Source organism: Hippocampus guttulatus, chromosome 2 (assembly GCF_054856545.1).
Source record: "Hippocampus guttulatus isolate MCC_2025c chromosome 2, RoL_Hgut_1.0, whole genome shotgun sequence".
In the NCBI taxonomy this organism is placed as follows: domain Eukaryota; kingdom Metazoa; phylum Chordata; class Actinopteri; order Syngnathiformes; family Syngnathidae; genus Hippocampus; species Hippocampus guttulatus.
The window spans coordinates 4,666,730-4,686,228 of record NC_141262.1 but is presented as its reverse complement, the minus strand read 5'-3'; the positions used below and the strand labels follow the sequence as shown (position 1 = coordinate 4,686,228).

General features: G+C 42.4%; 1 protein-coding gene and 1 long non-coding RNA gene across 2 annotated transcripts; one reads left to right on the top strand and one right to left on the bottom strand.

Moving 5' to 3' along the window:
• Nucleotides 1-507: 507 nt before the first annotated feature.
• On the bottom strand, nucleotides 508-10,714 carry LOC147208264 (fibroblast growth factor 4A-like). The gene is made up of 3 exons (XM_086106101.1): nucleotides 10,381-10,714; nucleotides 3,001-3,104; nucleotides 508-830 (listed from the first exon to the last, which is right to left on the bottom strand). The coding sequence occupies exons 1-3, from the start codon at nucleotides 10,712-10,714 to the stop codon at nucleotides 654-656; spliced, it is 615 nt and encodes a 204-aa protein (XP_085962227.1). The 3' UTR covers nucleotides 508-653.
• LOC147208265 (uncharacterized) lies at nucleotides 7,559-8,982 on the top strand. The gene is made up of 3 exons (XR_015100278.1): nucleotides 7,559-7,657; nucleotides 7,733-7,828; nucleotides 7,912-8,982. It is a non-coding gene; the product is annotated as an uncharacterized LOC147208265 (long non-coding RNA).
• Nucleotides 10,715-19,499: the final 8,785 nt, after the last annotated feature.

The following is a 19,499-nucleotide window of genomic DNA, read 5'->3' as shown; positions in this document are numbered from 1 at the left end:
TGACTGTGTTATGCCACTGTTATTTCTGTACAGAAAGGGTGTTAACGTGTTATTGTTTGTAATTGTGAATTCAATTTTTAATACTTGTAGGATTACATTATTGCGATTTGATGTCACTCAGTAAAAAAGTAGACAGTTGGTCTTAGATATAATATACAGTAATAGCATAATTATCGTCTGAATGCAAATCTTCTTATCTGACAGAGGTGTTAAATCCATGTCCAGAAAGTAAAACCCTGTTACGGTTTTATTTGTTTTTAATGGATTGATGTTTAACAGGAAACATTACAGGCAGGTGAAAACAACAGAGGAATATCACAGTGGGCAAATTAAATGAACCACAAAGACATTAACAGTACCTTGCCACTTGCAGCACCACGTTTGTGTATCCTGCCCTCTTGTGGGGTAAAGTACGCATAACAGCCTGTACATTTGACAACTCAAAAGCTTTTTTTTTTTTTGCAACAAACTGCATATACCTGTATATACACACAGTACTAAGTCAAATATGAATTCATATATTTTAAAAGGTTGTAAAGTAATAAATTACAGGATGTGCAGACCTATTTTCTCCCGTAAAATCTGTGCATTTTAGGATTATAAAAATGCATCAACCAACCAACAGAGTCTGTCTTGTTATGGGATGATGTAATTCACATCCTTGGAAGAAAGTGTGTCATGGCCATGGTGGGTGTGATCCGATTTCCTTTCTTGGTTTTGCCAGCCTTGCTGAGGCCGATGTACATGCCAGGGTGAGCTGCTGATTCATATGCATTGTAGTTGTTATCCAGGAGGCTCTCCTTGAACTTGCAGTCATCACTGTAGTCACGCTATACAAAAGACAAGAGGGAAAAAAAGTAATAAAACACACTGATTCAGTCAACAGAAATCGATTTTCCTGGCAATGATTTTGAGATTTTTTTTGTTTGTTTTTTTAATTAATGGACAAAACCCCCCCACATGGTTTGGCTCGGTGGCCCGGTGGGCGATTGGTTCGCGCGTCGACCTCACAGTGCAGAGGTGCCGCGTTCGATTCCAGCTCCTGCCTTCCTGTGGGGAGTTTGCATTTTCTCACCGTGCCTGCGTGGGTTTTCAAAAACATGTATGCACACTCAAAAATTGTCCCTGGGTGGTGCGGATGGTTGTTTGTCTGTGTGTGACCTGGCAACTGATTCAGGGTGTCCCCCACCTACTGCCCGAAGACTGCTAGGATAGGCTCCACGCCCTGCGACCCTTGTGAGGATAAAGCGGATCAGAAAATGGATGGATGGTTTGGCCCCTTTAGCTGATTTCATACCATCTAAACCCCTAGATCCTCTCGTACCAGCCTTTTAAAAATACCTGTAAGAGTAATTGTGTATAATTTATCACTCTCTGCTTTTAAATGTATAATCAACTTATTAGTTGCAAATACTTAATTTCTGTACATAGCAATGGGAATAGTAGACAGTGTGCAAATCAAAGTAGTTTATCATGCTGAAGAGACCAGATTGTTCCTGTTCGCAGCCTTGAAGTGAAGATAACAGCCTCTCAGAAAGAAGTGAAGATATCAGCCTCAGGACATAGCTGCTATGACAAACCGCCAATCGTCAGCACGACTCCTCCAATTACCTTGGAATATATTCTATGTTTCCCCCACCCCTTTAGAAGTTTGTGTACAGTATTAGGACAATCCCTAAGAAAATAAAAGGGTGGAGACGAGCAGAGCTTTCCCGAGACTGTAACGGCACACAGACTATTACACTCTTAGTTCGTTCTCCTTGCAAGAAAAGACAACTCTGCTTGACTGCTAGTCTCTCTTGTGTTTTAAAGTTTGTCTTAAGGGTCTGATAGACCTGACAATAGCCAATGGCAAAAACCCATGGTGAGCCTCATGGCGCAAAGCTGTGGAAGAGTCTCCCTGAGGAACTAACTTTGTTGTCTGTTCTTACCTGTTCCGTGTATCACATTGTGTTGCCTTTTTCAAATTTGAAATGTGCTCCAAGATTAAAGTGCTCTATTAATAGATTTGTACAGCCCAATGCAGCACATTCATTTGTGTAGTTCGAACAGCCAAGCGAACAGTTTAATGTCTTTCATCAAACATACGCTGTTAGGTCTTTTCTTGTCTTTTAGTGAGGTCATCATATAATCAGATAATTTGACATTGCTTACATACGTAGTGCTTTACATGTAGCGAGGCTAATACTTTACTCAGTTTAGCTCCCTTCTCTTTTCAAACATGTGGTACTATGCATTAGGACAGGTGTATATTAAAGATGTCCAAATAATCACAATGTCGCAGTATTGTCGGATGAAAAGTGCCTCAATCTAGTCTCAGTATAAAATACTAAGATAAGATAAGATAACCTTTATTTGTCCCACACTGGGGAAATTTGCAGTCTACAGCAGCAAAATTGGGGGTGGGGGGAGAAAATAAATAAAGCGTTTCATTGCAAAATGTACTTACAATGTAGTTTTAGGTCAGTCAAAAGCATGTCGTGTAGCACATGTGCGTGTGTATGTAGTGTGTATGTATGTGTGTGTGTGTGTGTATGTATACTGTATATATATATATATATATATATATATATATATATACTGTATATACACCGAATATATATATATATATATATATATATATATATACACACACGCACACACACACAGTGACCAGGGGGTTTAAAACTTTAATATCAGTAAAAATATTAATGTGTTTAATGAACTGATTTCTAAAATTATTCAGAGGTTTTAATAGATGCTGTTGTCATATTTTTGAATGAAATACGATGACATCCACCACACATCTGATGAGCTGACAATCGGAATCAGCCCGAACCTCAAACAAAAATTCAACAAAATCACATGACAATGTCAGCGCCAACACGTTGGCCTGCTTCCAGCAGGCTTAAAGTTTAGTCTATTTTCAGCCACAAAATTTTCAGGTATGTTGGTGACGTGTCAAAGAAAAACCCTCGGTCATAAAATACAGTAATTGAATGAGAATGATGCATTTCTTACCGAGCCATATAGTTTCCCTTTCTCAGTCATGGCAATGAAGAGATGACTTCTAACTCCAAACAAAGTCACCACTCCTCTCTCCACAGGAGAAATTTCCAGAAGGCCTGAATGAAAAATGATGAGCAACATTATTGGAATATCCATCCATTTTCTGATCCACTTATCCTCACAAGAATCGCGGGGGGTGCTGGCGCCTATCCCAGCTGTCTTTGGGCAGTAGGTGGGGGACATCCTGAACCGGTTGCCAGCCAATCACAGGGCACACAGAGACGAACAACCATCCATGCTCACACTCACACCTAGGGACAATTTTGAGTGTTCAATCAGCCTGACATGCAGGTTTTTGGAATGTAGGAGGAAACCAGAGTACCCGGAGAAAACCCACACAGGCCCGGGGAGAACATGAAAACTCCAAACAGGAAGGACGGAGCTGGAATTGAACCCGGTACCTCTGCACTGTGAGGTTGACGCGCTGACCATTGGACCACCAGGCCGCCTATTATTTGAACACACACACACACACACACATACACACACGTATAAAAAATAAATAAATAAATCCTCGTCTCACCCCTCGGTTGGTGTCCGTCCCTCATTCAGCTCAGGTCCTCTACCAGAGGCCAGGAAGCTTGAGGGTTCTGCGCAGTATCCTTGCTGTTCCCATCACTCCACATTTCTGGACTGAGATGTCCGATGTTGTTCCCGGGATATGTTGCAACCACTCATCTAGTTTGGGGGTCACTGCCCCGAGTGCTCCGACCACCACAGGCATGACTGTCATCTTTACCTTCCAGGCTCTCTCCAGCTCCTCTCTGAGCCCTTGGTATTTCTCGAGTTTCTCGTGTTCCTTCTTTCTGATGTTTCCATCACTTGGGACCGCTACATCCACTACAACGGCTTTCCTCTGCCCTTTATCTATGATCACGATATCTGGTTGGTTCGCCATTACCATCTTGTCAGTCTGGATCTGGAAGTCCCACAGGATCTTCGCTCTGTCATTCTCCACCACCTTCGGAGGTGTTTCCCATTTTGACCTTGGGGTTTCCAGTCCATACTCTGCACAGATGTTTCGGTAGACTATGCCAGCCACCTGGTTATGGCGTTCCATGTAGGCTTTCCCTGCCAGCATCTTACACCCTGCAGTTATGTGTTGGATTGTCTCAAGTGCCTCTTTGCACAACCTACACCTTGGGTCTTGTCTGGTGTGGTATACCTGGGCCTCAATGGCTCTGGTGCTCAGGGCCTGCTCCTGAGCAGCCAGGATGAGTGCCTCTGTGCTGTCCTTCAGGCCAGCCCTCTCTAGCCACTGATAGGACTTCTTGAGATCAGCCACTTCAGTTATGGTCCGGTGATACATCCCGTGTAGGGGCTTGTCCTCCCATGATGTTCCCTCTTCCAGCGCCTCATCCTCTGTTCCCCATTGTCTGAGACATTCTCTGAGTACGTCATCCGTTGGAGCCTTCTCCTTGATGTATTCATGGAGCTTGGATGTTTCATCCTGGACAGTGGCTCTTACACTCACTAGTCCCCGGCCTCCTTCCTTTCGGCTTGCGTACAGTCTCAGGGTGCTGGATTTGGGATGGAACCCTCCATGCATGGTTAGGAGCTTTCGGGTCTTAACGTCCGTGGTCTGAATCTCTTCCTTTGGCCACCTTATTATTCCTGCAGGGTATCTGATCACTGGCAGGGCATAGCTGTTTATTGCCCGGGTCTTATTCTTGCCATTGAGCTGGCTTCTTAGGATTTGCCTCACTCGCTGGAGGTATTTGGCCGTAGCCGCTTTCCTTGTTGCCAGTTCGAGGTTGCCATTGGCTTGTGGTATACCGAGGTACTTGTAGCTGTCCTCAATGTCTGCTATTGTTCCTTCAGCGAGTGAGACCCCTTCAGTGCGGACTACCTTTCCTCTCTTAGTCACCATCCGACTACATTTCTCAAGCCCGAATGACATCCCGATGTCGCTGCTGTAGATCCTGGTTGTGTGGATCAGGGAGTCTAATTCCCTTTCACTCTTAGCATACAGCTTTATGTCATCCATGTAGAGGAGGTGACTGATCGTAGCTCCATTTCTGAGGCGGTATCCATAGCCTCTCTTGGTGATTACTTGGCTTAGGGGGTTCAGTCCTATGCAGAACAGCAGTGGGGAGAGTGCATCACCTTGGTATATGCCACATTTGATGGACACTTGGGTAAGTGGCTTGCCATTGGCTTCAAGTGTGGTTTTCACAAGTCTTGTGCGACTGTTCTGTCAACCAGGAGCTGATGTTTGGCTCCTCTGGTATCTCTACCAATGCCCTTCTGTGCTTCGCTCATGTATCCATGTATCCATGTGTCCACTTATCTTAGCCGCAATGATGCCTGACATGAGCTTCCATGTTGTGGAGAGACAGGTTACTGGCCGATAGTTGGATGGGACTGCACCCTTTGAGGGATCCTTCATGATCAGGATCGTTCGCCCTTCGGTTAGCCATCCTGGGTGAGTCCCATCCCTCAGCAGCTGGTTCATTTGTGCTGCTAGGCGCTCATGGAGTGCTGTGAGTTTCTTTAGCCAGTAGGTGTGGACCATGTCCGGGCCTGGTGCTGTCCAGTTCTTCATATCTGAGACTCTTTCCTGTATGTCTGCCACTGTTATGGTAACTGGGTTCTGTTCAGGGAGGTTGCTGTGCTCCTCTCTCAGGGTCACCAGCCACTGTGCACTGCTGTTTTGTGCAACCTCCTTCTCCCATATGCCTTTCCAGTACCTCTCAGTTTCCAGTCTTGGTGGGTCAGCTCCGTTGTTAGGACCCTGCCACTGAGCGTACACTTAAGCAGGTTGTGTTGCGAACATCCTGTTTATTCATCTGGCCTCATTCTCTTTCGTGTACCGCTTTAGGCGGCTGGACAAGGCTTGGAGCCTTTGTTTGGCAGTTTCGAGTGCTTCAGGTATGGTCATCTGGATGAACCTCTCGGGTGTCGGCCTTTTCATCACACCTCTCTGGGCCTCAGTCAATTGACTCACATCTTTCCGAGCCGCCTTGATCTTAGCCTCCAACCGTCTTTTCCATGGTGGGTAACGTATCTCATGGCTTCCATGGTTGCTCTTATAGCCAAGCATCTCTAGGATCACTGATGCGTCTATCAGCTCATTGGTTTCCGTGATCGTTACAGTAGGGATCGCCCTCAGTGCTGCATTCACACTTTCCATGAGACTGTCAGGTGGTACTTCCCATAGCCGTTGTAATTGGTTTCTAGGTTGCCCAACTTTCATTCTCGCCATGATCTTAGCTTTCAGGTCAGTTGCTGCCTCGCTCAGCATTTCATTCATTGGGGCTGGCCTCCCAATCTCATCATCTGCATTCATTGGGGCTTGCCTCCCAATCTCTGGTCTGACCTCCTCCTCTGATCTGGCAGCCTGGGGCCCTTCACCATGGAACCTGCGTTGTACCTCATCAATCTCAAGATGTGACAGCAGTTGCTGTTTGTGGATGTTGGAACACTGAGCTACTAGTTGTTTCGTGGTCAACCGTGACTGTGGGTTTCGAAGTAACCATATAGCCCACATTCTTTGCATGTAACCCCTCTGACTAGGGTTGCTTGAGTAGTAGCATTCCAACAGAGCCATGTTATCGCATCTCGCCCATCTCCGCTTTGTTCCAGTAGCCCATTTTTCATCAAGGTGCTCTGGTTCCCCAGCACCTGACGCAGACCTTGTTTGGCTGGGTGACGTTTGAGTGTCATTCGTTTTATTGTCTCTCATCATTGTATGAGGTAGGCATTAGCGTGAAGGATCTTGCCCAAGGACCCACACTGGATGGTGTTATGTGCTCATCATTTTTTTTTGCCCCAAGCGGGATTCGAACCACCGTCTCCCGTACGCCAAACCGGTGCCTTACCAGCTGTCGCTCTCGCTCTCTCTCTCTCTTCATTATATAGCACTTTTTCTAGACAAGGCAGCTCAGTGTGCTTACATATATTTATATATAAATATAAATAAATAAATAAAGAAAATACATTAAAAAAAAAAATATATATATATATATATATATATATATATATCCATCCATCCATCCATTTTCCGAACCGCTTGATCCTCACTAGGGTCGCGGGGGGTGCTGGAGCCTATCCCAGCCATCTCCGGGCAGTAGGCGGGGGACACCCTGAATCAGTTGCCAGCCAATCGCAGGGCACACAGAGACGAACAACCATCCACGCCCACACTCACACCTAGGGACAATTTAGAGCGTCCAACCAGCCTGACATGCATGTTGGAGGAAACCGGAGCACCCGGAGAAAACCCACGCAGGCCCGGGGAGAACATGCAAACTCCACACAGGGAGGCCGGAGCTGGAATCGAACCCGGTACCTCTGCACTGTGAAGCCGACGTGCTAACCACTGGACTACCGGGCCGCCCCCATATATATATATATATAGGCAGTATTCCTGCCATGAAAAGGAATATCCTTCACCCGTAATAAAAACCAATGCATTAACATTTTGACTACGATATTACATTTTACCGGAACTTACGTAGGCGGAAATTCCACTAGCCGTAACCCGGATGGAGACGTCATGCCGCGGGAGCTTAAATACACGAACGCCCACCTGATGCGACGAAAAGACTGGACGTAAGACACGTTTTCACTTCGCATTTTTCGATCATCAGATTCGAAACGACGACCTGTAAGTGAGTTTTTATTGGCGTGCGTTTGATTGTAATTGTGAATGATTTGAACTTTATTCACTTACGTCTCGTAGATAGCGGCACCGGCTTAAAAAGCAGCGCCCACTCGACACTACGAAAGACACGTGTTCGCTTCGCCGTTTTCATCATCCGATTCGAAACGACGACGTGTAAGTGAGTTTTTATTGGCGTGCGTTTTACTGTACGTAATTGCGAAATATTTTAACTGTACGTATTCACTTGCACCATGTAGATCATGGCATCGAAACTTCCATGAACTGTAATGACTGTAGAGGAGCGGGTGAAAGGCATCCGTTTGAGCGAGGCTGGACACAAAGTTAAAAGCATCCTGGAGACACTTGGAGTCGGAAAGACCCAAATCTACGAGACTTTAAAAAACAAGGCATCGATTCTTGTCCGGTACGAATGTGGGAGTCTGCCTGCTCATCGGAAATTGCTTGTGGCTCGACGGACAAGATTCAGCGCGGTAAATGATCGTGTGCTGGAATGGTTTCACTGTTGTCGTGCAAAAAACTTCCCGCTAACTGGGCAGCTAATTCGTGAGAAGGCTCGCTCCGTAGCGAAATCTATGGGCATAGATGACTTCGAAGCGTCCGGTGGCTGGCTGCAGAAGTTTGTTGCCTGGCATGACCAATTCTGTCTTGTGTGGTGAGGGAGGGGAGGTAAAGACTGAGACGGTGAGCGAGTGGAAAGGGAAGCTGCCAGGTCTCATCGAAGGATATTCAGAAAATGATATTTTTAACTGTGATGAGACCGGATTATTTTTCAGAACTCTTCCATCCCGCTCATATGTGAGGAAATGTGATTCTGCAAAGAATGGCCAACTTGCTAAAGACCGGATTACCGTACTGTTGGCAAGTTCAATGGCTGGTGAAAAGTTGCGTCCATTGGAAAATCAGCAAACCAGGATCTTCTAAATGTGGACTGTGATTTGGCTGTCACGAAAGATTACACAGCAACAGAAATCACAGAACTGCTCGAGCAAACCACCAATGTGATTGAGTCCGAGGAAGATGATGATCTTCCTGGCTCAACTCCTGATGACAAGCCACCTTCCAGCAAGGAGGCAATGCAAATGGCAACAAAAATCCTTCGCTACGCACAAGAATCACCAGACATCGGCGATGAACGGGACAGTTACTTGCAACTAGCAAGAAAACTGTATGACACACAGGCGAACGTTGTCATAAACCAAAGAATGCACGCAACAAAACAATCCAAAATAGACAAATCTTTTCCCAAGGCAGGCAAAAAATAAGCATTAAAATACTGTACTGTATGTACAGTATTGTACTTTTGTGATTTTTCTTTTTTGATACACTTGTACAGTATTGCAGTTTTTGTTATATGGAGTAAACAGTTTTTGGACAGTATATTTTTGCATTTTATTGATTGTGTTGTTACACGTGTATTTTGTCAACATACTTGCAGGTTCATAAAGGACATGTACCATGCTCATTTCCCAAATGAGCACTTTCTGTTGTCAGGACAAATTGGACAGCGCAAACACGAGTCCGTACTAGAGAATATTTACTGATGTATATATATAGAGAGAGATACAGTGTGTGTGTGTGAGAGATTCAAGGAAATTTGGGTACTTTTTTAAATTTCAGAAGTGTTTGTGAAACTGGCCGCCCTTTGCAATGAATCATTTCCCAAGAAGTAGCTCTCACTTGCCTTGATATAGACGCCGTCAGCTGTGATTGATTTTTGTGTCATATTCGAGTTGCTCAAGACAAGTTAATGGGGACTTTTTTTAACGCGGAGAAAAAGGAGAGGCTCAACAAACTGACAGGGATGTTCCTGTTTGAGTGTTTCAAATTTAAGGAGAAGGCTAATCAAGACACACATTCAATGAATGACAATTGTTCATGATTAACGATCTTATGACTTTACCTTATGAAAACGTTTGGTGCATGCCACATTGCATCCTGAGCGTCCAAAAGTACATTAGGGCATTTTATTTTTTTTCACCAAAAGAACCAGTGACTCTTTGGTGAAAGTGCATAGTGTTGCCTATCCCTGGTCTAGATTACCACATATAATAGTACTGAAAAATAATAATCATATTAATAGTATCTATTTATTCAAACTGCATTCCGTGCAATAGTGTTTGTACCCTTATATCTAAACAAAAAAGTACAGACATGGTTCCTTTACTAGCAATTGATGTTTTTCTTTTCTAACTACAAACGGTAATTATTAGTACAATACGTCAGGCTTCAATTGTAATCCCAGGAAAGGCAAGTCAGCTTTCATTATATAGCACTATAGACAAGGCAGCTCAGTGTGCTTCACACAAGCAAAGACACGACATCTAAAATCATTTACAAACAGAACATGACATGGCATTCAGAAAGCAGAGGAAACAAAGGTAGCTTCCCAAAATTACTAAAAAGAACATACAATGACAACATTTAAAAACAAGAACAGAAAACCTAAAAAATAAGGTTTCTAAAATTACTAAACGAAATAAGGGTAGGGTCCATCACAAAAAGTTGTCCTTTGAGAACAAGAATGGAGCGAATAGGCCGCCTATGTGTATTTAAAGTGTCCACAGTATTTACCAGGAGCCAAGCACAAGTGACCTATCTATCCAGATTGACTTAAAAAAGGATTATGTAAAAAAAATAAATACGCAAATTAAAAAAAAACGCACAATGGAAAGATAGATTAGTGATGAAGAATCAAAAGTACTCACTGTAACCGTTCTCACTATGCACACCTGTGATCTTCCCATTTGGTAAAACTTGGAGGTGAAAGCCGATGCCAACATTGCAGTAGAGCCTTCTGATTCTCTTGATCCCCCTCAGATATTCGCCATCTCCAGCAGTGAGCTCCCTCTTGTCCCAGGATCTGCCTCTGGCCCCCATCAGTGCACCGAGTATGGTTTGTGTCTCCCCGCTGGTGACTGGAGGAGGAGCCATCACATTGCATACAAGTAGGCCTAATATGAGCAGAGAAACCTTGTACCTTAACTTTGGCATACTCTGCTCATCAGTCTTGAGAGGGGCAGCACAATTATATTTCCCCATTGTCATTTTAGATGTTTTTCAGTTTTCCTTGCGTAGAGACTTATATACATGCAGACCTATACGTGCTGCATATTACATCACATGCCACCTGCAGTCTTGTTTGCGAGTGAGTCACAGATGCTGTAGATGGACTCTAACTGGGAAATGCAGAAACACATACTGACAGAAAACAAAGACGTACAGTAGTATCATACTTCAAAACTGAAGTCGTACATTTTGGAATGCCACAAACATTTTTAGGAAAAAATGCACCTCGAAAATGGCACAATGATCCAGAAATCAATCTGCCGTCATGCATGACACCACAGTTGAAAGCAGCGCGTTTTGTGAGTAGGCGCCTACGGGAAAATGAATCAGAATTGAAAAATGAGATTGAACCCATAGACATGCTAGCGCCTCTCACCGACAATTCCACTGAAGAGGGAGGAGGTAGAAATGTTTTGGAGTTATGGGACTGTGGCTCCTCAATCTCCTCTTTTCATGGAGACGTCTGCTCAAGATCTCGTCACGTCACTGAAGCGTGTCACAAATGCACCGTCAGAATTATTACGATCACAACAAATGTCCACTTTCTGCTTTGTGTTTCAAAATGAAAATTAAATCCAAATATCAAACTTCCCAACTTTGTATTATCTTCCTATCTAATAGGTTGCCGTGTGACAGCAAAAATCTACAATCTTTGCTTGAGGCTAATATTTTATAATTGTGTATATATTTGCATATAAACCTTAATGGTTTTGGTCTTTTGTTAAAAAGATTGATATTTTGGAAACAATTACTTCTGGTTTTGGGTGTCGCCAATTTGATGCCGCCTAAGAAAAAGATCTGACTGTCCTAAAAGAGCAGTGACGAACTGTAATTTTGCGATGACGGAAGCGCAGTGAAATTAAAATTTGCAGAGTAACGGACTGAGATGCCAGTTGTGGTTCGGCTTGAAAGGTTCAATCTTCTCCAATAATCTCGTCCCCATATCCAAACATAGAGCAGCCGTGGCAGCAAACACTTATGCAACACTAATTCTGGACGTTACCAATACTAGATATTGGGTGGCAATGGTTGCTTATCTATTGGATCGATCATACAGCACTAAGAAAACCATTGAAAAGACAAATATTTCATTGAGGAAGATTCTACTTTGGTTCTTTGTGACAATATTTTTCTTCTGATACAAAACACTTGGACTTTGAACCAAATTAAAGAAATAAACACAGGACAGTATGGTACATACAATAGCATCCATGGACAGATTTTTTTGTCAACATTCTTTAATGCAGTAATCAGACATTCTTCTGTATGTGATGACACACACACACAAAGAGGAAGGTTAATGCCTTGTGACATTTTGTGCGTCAGAACGTTGCTCATGTAGGACTAAAGTAGGAAATAGGAGAGACAACAAATTGTAGACCTGTCATCTTACCGGAGGAAGAGCTTAGACGTAGTTATGACGTACAACATCTTTTTTCACAGCAGCTGCTTTTGACATTATGACTTGAACGCCAAAGCTTCCCTCAAGCTAGGAAAAATCACCACTGTTCCAGTCCAACGTTAGAATTGTTTGTTTGTGAGCTGCAGGGAGCTGAAGCGCATTACAAAAATTTGGTGATATAACAGACACCGCAAAGGGCTACGACATACAGTGCACTCAGAAGATGTTTCGAACCTATTTTGCAGCTTAACGCTTAAATACTTGCCCCCAACAGTATAGGAAAAAGAGTTCTTGCTCTTATGCTGGTTTGCTGTCCAGTAGTTTAAATTTTTTATTTAAGAGCCCTTTGCACTGGGGGGTGATCCCATGCTTTTTTTGGTGGTTTCTTTTACATCTTTTGGTCAGAGGGGCTCTTTTAACACATTTGTGCATGGAATATATGAAGATACTGTGATGTACATGCCCCCCCCCCCTCCCCAAAAGATATTTTTTTTCATATTAAAATGTCTTTTTTGTCATATATCCGATTAGGAAGTGCACAGTCCAGTGTGGCGGCTGAGTTCTGATGAAAAATTGTCGCCCCCCCATCATTCAAATTACCCATCCCTGTTCGAGTCAATCATACCGTGCTTCTATTTTACTTTTTAAAATGTAAACAGATAACTCCCTATTTTTTGGTTTCTAAATGAAGTAATGATTCAAATATTTGATCCAGTTAGATATTGTTTACACATCCACACTATAGGTGGTGCTGTCGTACAACTGCGGAGCCACTGGCTCAGGAGATAAACTCCTGGACTGTTTGTGGCTCTACTTCCTGCACGGGCTCACAAGAAATTATATCACGCATGAGAACATGCTTGCTTTGTGTGGTCTCGATTCATTCAAAGGAATGGAAAGTGTTCTACATTGAGAACTGTCCAGTAGCAATGTCAATATTAATGTTGATTATTGTTGTGACTATTATTCTTTGGAGGATGAACAATAGGGTTATTTTGACCAGTCAGTGAGCAACGTATTTTTCATTTTATTTTGTCTTTAAATATGCACTTCTGTTGGAAATATAGGACTGCATCACGGCATCGGTGGCAACACTCAATACTCATGCATGCTGAAGTAGAAGCTCAAAAAAGTCTTTGGTGTCAATACTTGTTACGATTCAACTCCTTTACGATATAAGATCACTCAATCCAGTGGTGCCTTCAGATACAAATTTCATTCCATGATCACCATAAAGCACTCGGATCTGAAATAAATACTTTGGGGGGGGGGGGGGGGGGGATCGTCCGAACGATGGTTTGTATCTCAAAAAACGGGGAAGTCGGGTCACAAGATAAAGGACCACAAAATCGTTTCACTCTTATTAACTCGGATAGCGTTGTATTGAGAAGAAAACAAACAAACAAAAAAACCCGACCCGTATTTTTAATTGTTTTATTTTTGCCGCAAGCTAACATGATAATTTTGACTGAACACAAATACAACAACAAAGATACATGAGCTAATGATAATGGGGGGGGGGGGGGGGAAATTTAACTTGTCCATGTTTTTTCAGATTAGAAGGAGATTTTTAATTAAAAGCCTGGCACAAGATAAAGCATGAGCCACGAAGCATTCTTGTAGCAGACAACTTCAGTCATCTTAAATATTTTGCCTCACCTAAATTGCTGCCGTTGAGGCTCCCTGGTTCACATTCCTCCATGTTGCTGCTGTCCCAGTTTTTTTTTTACACCTTGTAAACCCAAGATCTCAAACAATCGATCTGACCTTGACTTTGCCTCTTCTTATTTATGCCTTCTTTTTCCTTTTTTTTAATGTAATGTCGTCATCTGCGGAGGTTGGAAAAAGTTAACAGCCAATTTTGACAAGGAGCAGAAAGTACAGATGTCTGGATTTAAATGTAGGGTAAAAAAAAAAATCGGATAATTGTCAGTAGAAGAAAAGTAGTATAAATTCAGTTTACCTGAAAATTCTATTTGCGTTTTTAATTGACTGAAAATGTTGATATTGGGTGAACCGACTGTCACTTTGTCTTTGAATAAACAAGTTCATACTGTATGTGAGCAACACATTGATTGTGTGTCCTCTCTCAGATGTTGACAGTAAATCGGCCGTGCAGTGCTTGCTAGCCAGTGCGGTCTTTGCTGCGCGTCCAGATTTCCCCGTGGGTCAGGTGCCAGTAACATTTGAGAAAATAATTCCTCACTTTATCAGACAATGTCTAACGAAGAGTTAGAGTTGCCTTTTCTAATAATACACATTGCGCCTTTTGTAGGAGCAATTGTAAACACTAAGCAAACCCTTTAGCCCCAGTACAAAAATCTCGACGTGTGGTCTACGGAAGTGACCTCCTTGTGGGATACAGGGGCTGTGGTGCAAGCCTGAGTTCATTTGACCCATTTTATGTGATTCCCAGCTCGCGGGGTAGCACTGGGCTGATAAATAATCCATCGGATGGCTCAGGAGCTTACCTGGTACTGAAATAGAACACTCGGTGAAGGCAGATGGAATTTCTCGAAGTTTTTCAAACCTTTCCACATGACCACTGTTTGTTACGAGTGGAAGGTAAAAAAAAGAAGAAGCTCTCTACACTCCCGCCCATTTCACACACATTCTCTCTCTCACACACACACACATTAGTAATTTTGATACAATGCTATGGTGAATGTGATGGCTGTGATCTGTCATGTTATTTCAGTTCCTGGGGGAGCGGAGGGTGTGCACTCCAGCGCCACACCTGGAGTTTTTTCTGTAACTGTAATGGAATACAGTTACGTCTTTTTTCTTGTGTCCTGAGTACGTAGCACCTGTTCATGTATTCTGTTACTCCCCAAGTCTGAGTGTATGTAAAAATGTGTTGAGGCCGTTTTATATTTAGATGGTTCCACAGTCGTAGTGGACCAGGAAGGGAAACCATCATTACAAAGTGAGACAAATTTATTTTGAAAGCACTACCTAAAAAAAATAAATACATTAAAAACATGAGGCAAGATCACTTCCCTTGCTACCTCTGGTACCTTTTCTTCTCTGCACGTCTTGGCTTGGCCACCTGTACGTGGCGCTGAGGTTTTAAAGCCTCGCAGCTCTGGCTTACTCTTTGGTCCAGCCTTTCCATTCTCTTCACAACAATGCATTGCTAGCAAATTTAATGAAAAAAAAAATCATTCTTAGTTGATTGTATGTTGAAAGGGGACACTTGTCAATTAGAATGACCAGAAATAAAAATGGTCCCCAATTGGATTGCAAGGATATCAAAATGTCATGGTACAATATCGTCTTGGTATGAAGCGCAGGATGGCATTATTGTCTGTCAAAACAGCAACATAATTTGGGGGGAAAAGTGCGAGAAATGTGAAAGAAAAACACACTTATTGTAATTGAACACACAATATATTCTGCCCAAATGTTATAAAACAAAAGTAATTGCTATCAGCAAGTACAAATGCGGGAACACGTGTTTCAAGTCACAAGAAAAAGAATAAATAAATAAATAAATATCATTTCGGTGTCTTTCCGAAGACAAGTGAACATTCACGTAACGGGTGGAAAACAAGAATGTTCTGTTGAACATCATCATTTGTCATTCAAGTATTAGCAGACAATGTGTTTCAAAAAGAATAAACATTCAATCACTTCTCATTATTTCTCATTTTGATATTTTCAAACGCCACGGCCTTCTGGTGAGAATTTTGAAATTGAAATGCAAAGTTGTGTGCGTAAAATTGTCAAAAATGTGTTGGCATGATAAACTTTATAAAATGTGAATATATATGCAGTAAAAAGAAGTTGAGCTGCTGAAGATTCTTTGAAAAAAAAAACTCCACATGGGGCTGAGTAGCAAAGGGACGAATACACTCTTGGCAGGCGATGACAAGTTTGCTGTAGAGCAGGTGGGAAGAGAGGTGCAGAGAAAGGGTGGATGAAAAATACGGTGTACAGAATAGCATTAAGAAAACAACCACCAACTGATGGAGGAAATAAATATTTTAAATCTTCATTAAACCATAAATTGCAGTTCGTGCGAAAGTGCAAAAAAGTCTTTGCTCCCTATTATTATGATTATTATTTTTTTGCATATTTGCCACACTTTCATGTTTCCCATCATCGGATGATGATTAAATATTAGTCAGAGACAACACAAGTAAACACAGAATGCAGTTTTGAAATGAAGGTTTTTAGAAAAAAAAAATCCAAACATGCATCGCCCTGTGCCAAAAAGTGGTTGCTCCCAAATTCTATTAACCGGTTGGGCCACCCTCAGCAGCAACAACCAAAATCATGTGTTTTTTTATGATTGCCAATGAGTCTTTGAAATCTGCGTGGAGATATTTTGGCCCACTCTTCCTTCAAGACTTCTTCAAGCTCATCAACACAGGTGGGCTCTCACAACCTTGCCCGCAAGCTGAAGTCTTGCGGTATTTGTGACTTCACAAAAAGCCACCTTGAACCAAGCCCGCTGATTTGCTTTGAGCCACACCACCAATCAAAATGCAGCAGTGTGTTTGGGGGCGGCATATACAGCTTTGACGAAAACCTTTCTTGACTGACAACCAAAGTCGTGTTATTTAAGACGCCCTTTATCCGCAAATTTGCAAACAACAAAATAACCATGTTCTATATATTTTTTTCCCCAGTGCAGTTGCTTTTGCGGGCCACATAAAATAATGTGGCAGGCCAGATCTGGCCCCTGGGCCGTGAGTTTGACACCCATGCACTAAATTGTCCCTAGGTCTGATTGTGAGTGCGGCTGGTTGTTCGTCTGGGTGTGCCCTGCGATTGGCTGGCAACTAACCACCCTTCTGCCCAAAAACAGCTTGGATAGGCTCCAGCACACCTTTGTCAGGATTAAGCGGTTTCAGATAATGGATGGATGGATGTATCAAACTAGTAGCTCTTTGCACTAATCAGGAGCCAAGCCGTAGCTCTCAGGCTCAAAAAGCCTTTAGCCTTGGCCCAAAAAAATCTGGAAAACTCAAATGGTGAAAAACAGCTTAGTAATTCAGTTCTACCAAGTGTCTTTTGACATATTTTCAGAAACAATCAGCCCAAAGACAGCTGGGATAGGCTCCAGCACGCCTGAGACCTTCGTGAGTATAAGTGGAACAAACAATGGATGGATTGATCTTCAGACGTGTACATTTGGAAAACAAATATCTGAATTTACTTTGCATGATCATGAGGGTTCAGATCTGCCAAAGCAAAGCAAGACAGTTTTAGCATAAAGAAAGTATTCTTGACTTTCATGCAATCAAAAGCAGACTATTAATTTGGACACAAACAAAAACAATAATATGGTTCAAGAAAACATCACTTTTTACCCCCCTGGGGGAGGACTTTCAACTGCACATTTTCTTCACACAAACATGGTCTGCCAATTTCAGATGTGCCACACACTCACGATGTTGAGCGGCACACACAACTGCCCTGTGCTGTTGCCATTTATGTGTGGATCTGATGCAGCAAACCCCACTCTTCATGGGGAGATAGCAACCGAGCCCCACAGCGAATAGCTCTGTGCTTTCTCTCATGAAAAAAAACAGAGGCGGTAATGCGTGCTTTTATCTCCCGTCGCATTAATTACTGCAACACCGTCTTTTGTGAAATAACTATTCGTAATGGAGAATAACTTCGGAATTCAACAAACAGCCTCTTTGCTGACGAGAACCAGGAGGAGAGAGCAGGCAACAAAGGCTTTAAAACTCCTCCATTAGCTCCCTATGGCTTTCAGGATTGATTTTGCGGTTATTATGTATCCTTTTATAAAACTCTTCAGGGTCTTGGCCTTTCTTTTACACATCAACCCTTGTGGACCCTCAGGTCTTTCGGTATCATTCTTTGATTAATACTCAGCGGCAGAGCCAAGACCCACGATAAGGTGTCGTTGCAGGTCTACTGCCCTCGTTTGTGAAACAATTCATTCAAGGTCGCAGAAAAGTTTTTGAAAGGAGGCACATTTTTAGTATGAGAGTACAATAACAATAAAACCTTATTTGTATTTGATAGCTACACCCCCTTCCTCTCCCTCAAAAAAATGTCAAACACGACCAGACATCTTTAAATATTGCCAGAAATCTGAGTGCTAAAAAATAAATAAAATCAATGACAAAATGAGCTTGTTTCCATTCAAAAATATATTAACGATTAAAAATGCATTGGATTTGATTTTGTACTTATGTACTGTATACACATTTAATAAACACAATAAAACAAATGAATGAAATGAACTTATTTTCTGTCAACATTATCATAGTTCAGCTTCATTCCTTCTCTTTCCCTCAGCCAAGTTGTCATGTAACCAAGGCAAACATTTATCTCTCTACTTCTCAGACACGTGACGATATTCTATGACCTGCTCATTGCAACAGTCTTCAGCATCTCTATTTCCCGTTGCTGGCCTGTTCCAACGAAGCTGTACAAATGACAGAGGATGCTCTAACTTAGGTGTTGTACCCGTTCCACCCACTCACACACCAACTGAATGGCACGGTCTTGTCAGCTCACGTCGCAAACCTCAAACAGGATCAGCTGTAGAGAAAATGGCTGAGTGGATTTTCGAACTTCAATTTTGGTTTCTGCTTTGCTGCATTTAATTTTGAACATGATTTACGTACACGGTTAGCGTCGTACAAAATGGAAATACACGGACAAAGAAAAAAAAGAAATGTTTGTCCTTGCTTTTGTCTGTCTGTCTAGTCGATAATAAAGTCCATTTGTTGAAATCCGGCCTTCAGGACCTTGCAGTTGCGATACACTGTAGTGTTATTTTTCACCTAAAGGGGGCAATGTTGCTCCACAGGATGATGCAGCCAGTCGGTGGCGAGATGAACCCGAATGATCCCACAGGAGAAAGTGAAAGCTGATCAAGAACAAAATCGTCTCGTTTGAAGCAAAACAGATAAGTAAGGAGGTTAGAGACATTACATGTATTACAAGATGAAGGGAAATTAGGAGCTGATACGACTGTGGTCTTTGAGAAAGAGGCCGATTGACTGGTGGCATATTCCCCGATCTGGCTCTTTGCATCCATTAGGGCACTATAAAGATGAAAGCAATCTTGTGTTTGGATAATTAAGATTCTGTTCTTCACATTCCTCACTCCCAACACATGAAAAACATATGAAAAGCCTTCATATAAAGGGACTAAAACCAAATGAAAGAACATTGACCTGCTGATTACAGTGATCAGATCGAACAGGTGAAACGGAGACATGTAAAGGCAGCTGTTTGGAAATGTCGACAGATAGACCGCCACAAAAGATGAGAGAGGTAGGGATTCTGGATATGAATGAGGGTTGGCTATCAGCTGTCTTGCTCGCCAACTTGTTAACCTCTCTGCCCTACTGCTGATATGAACAA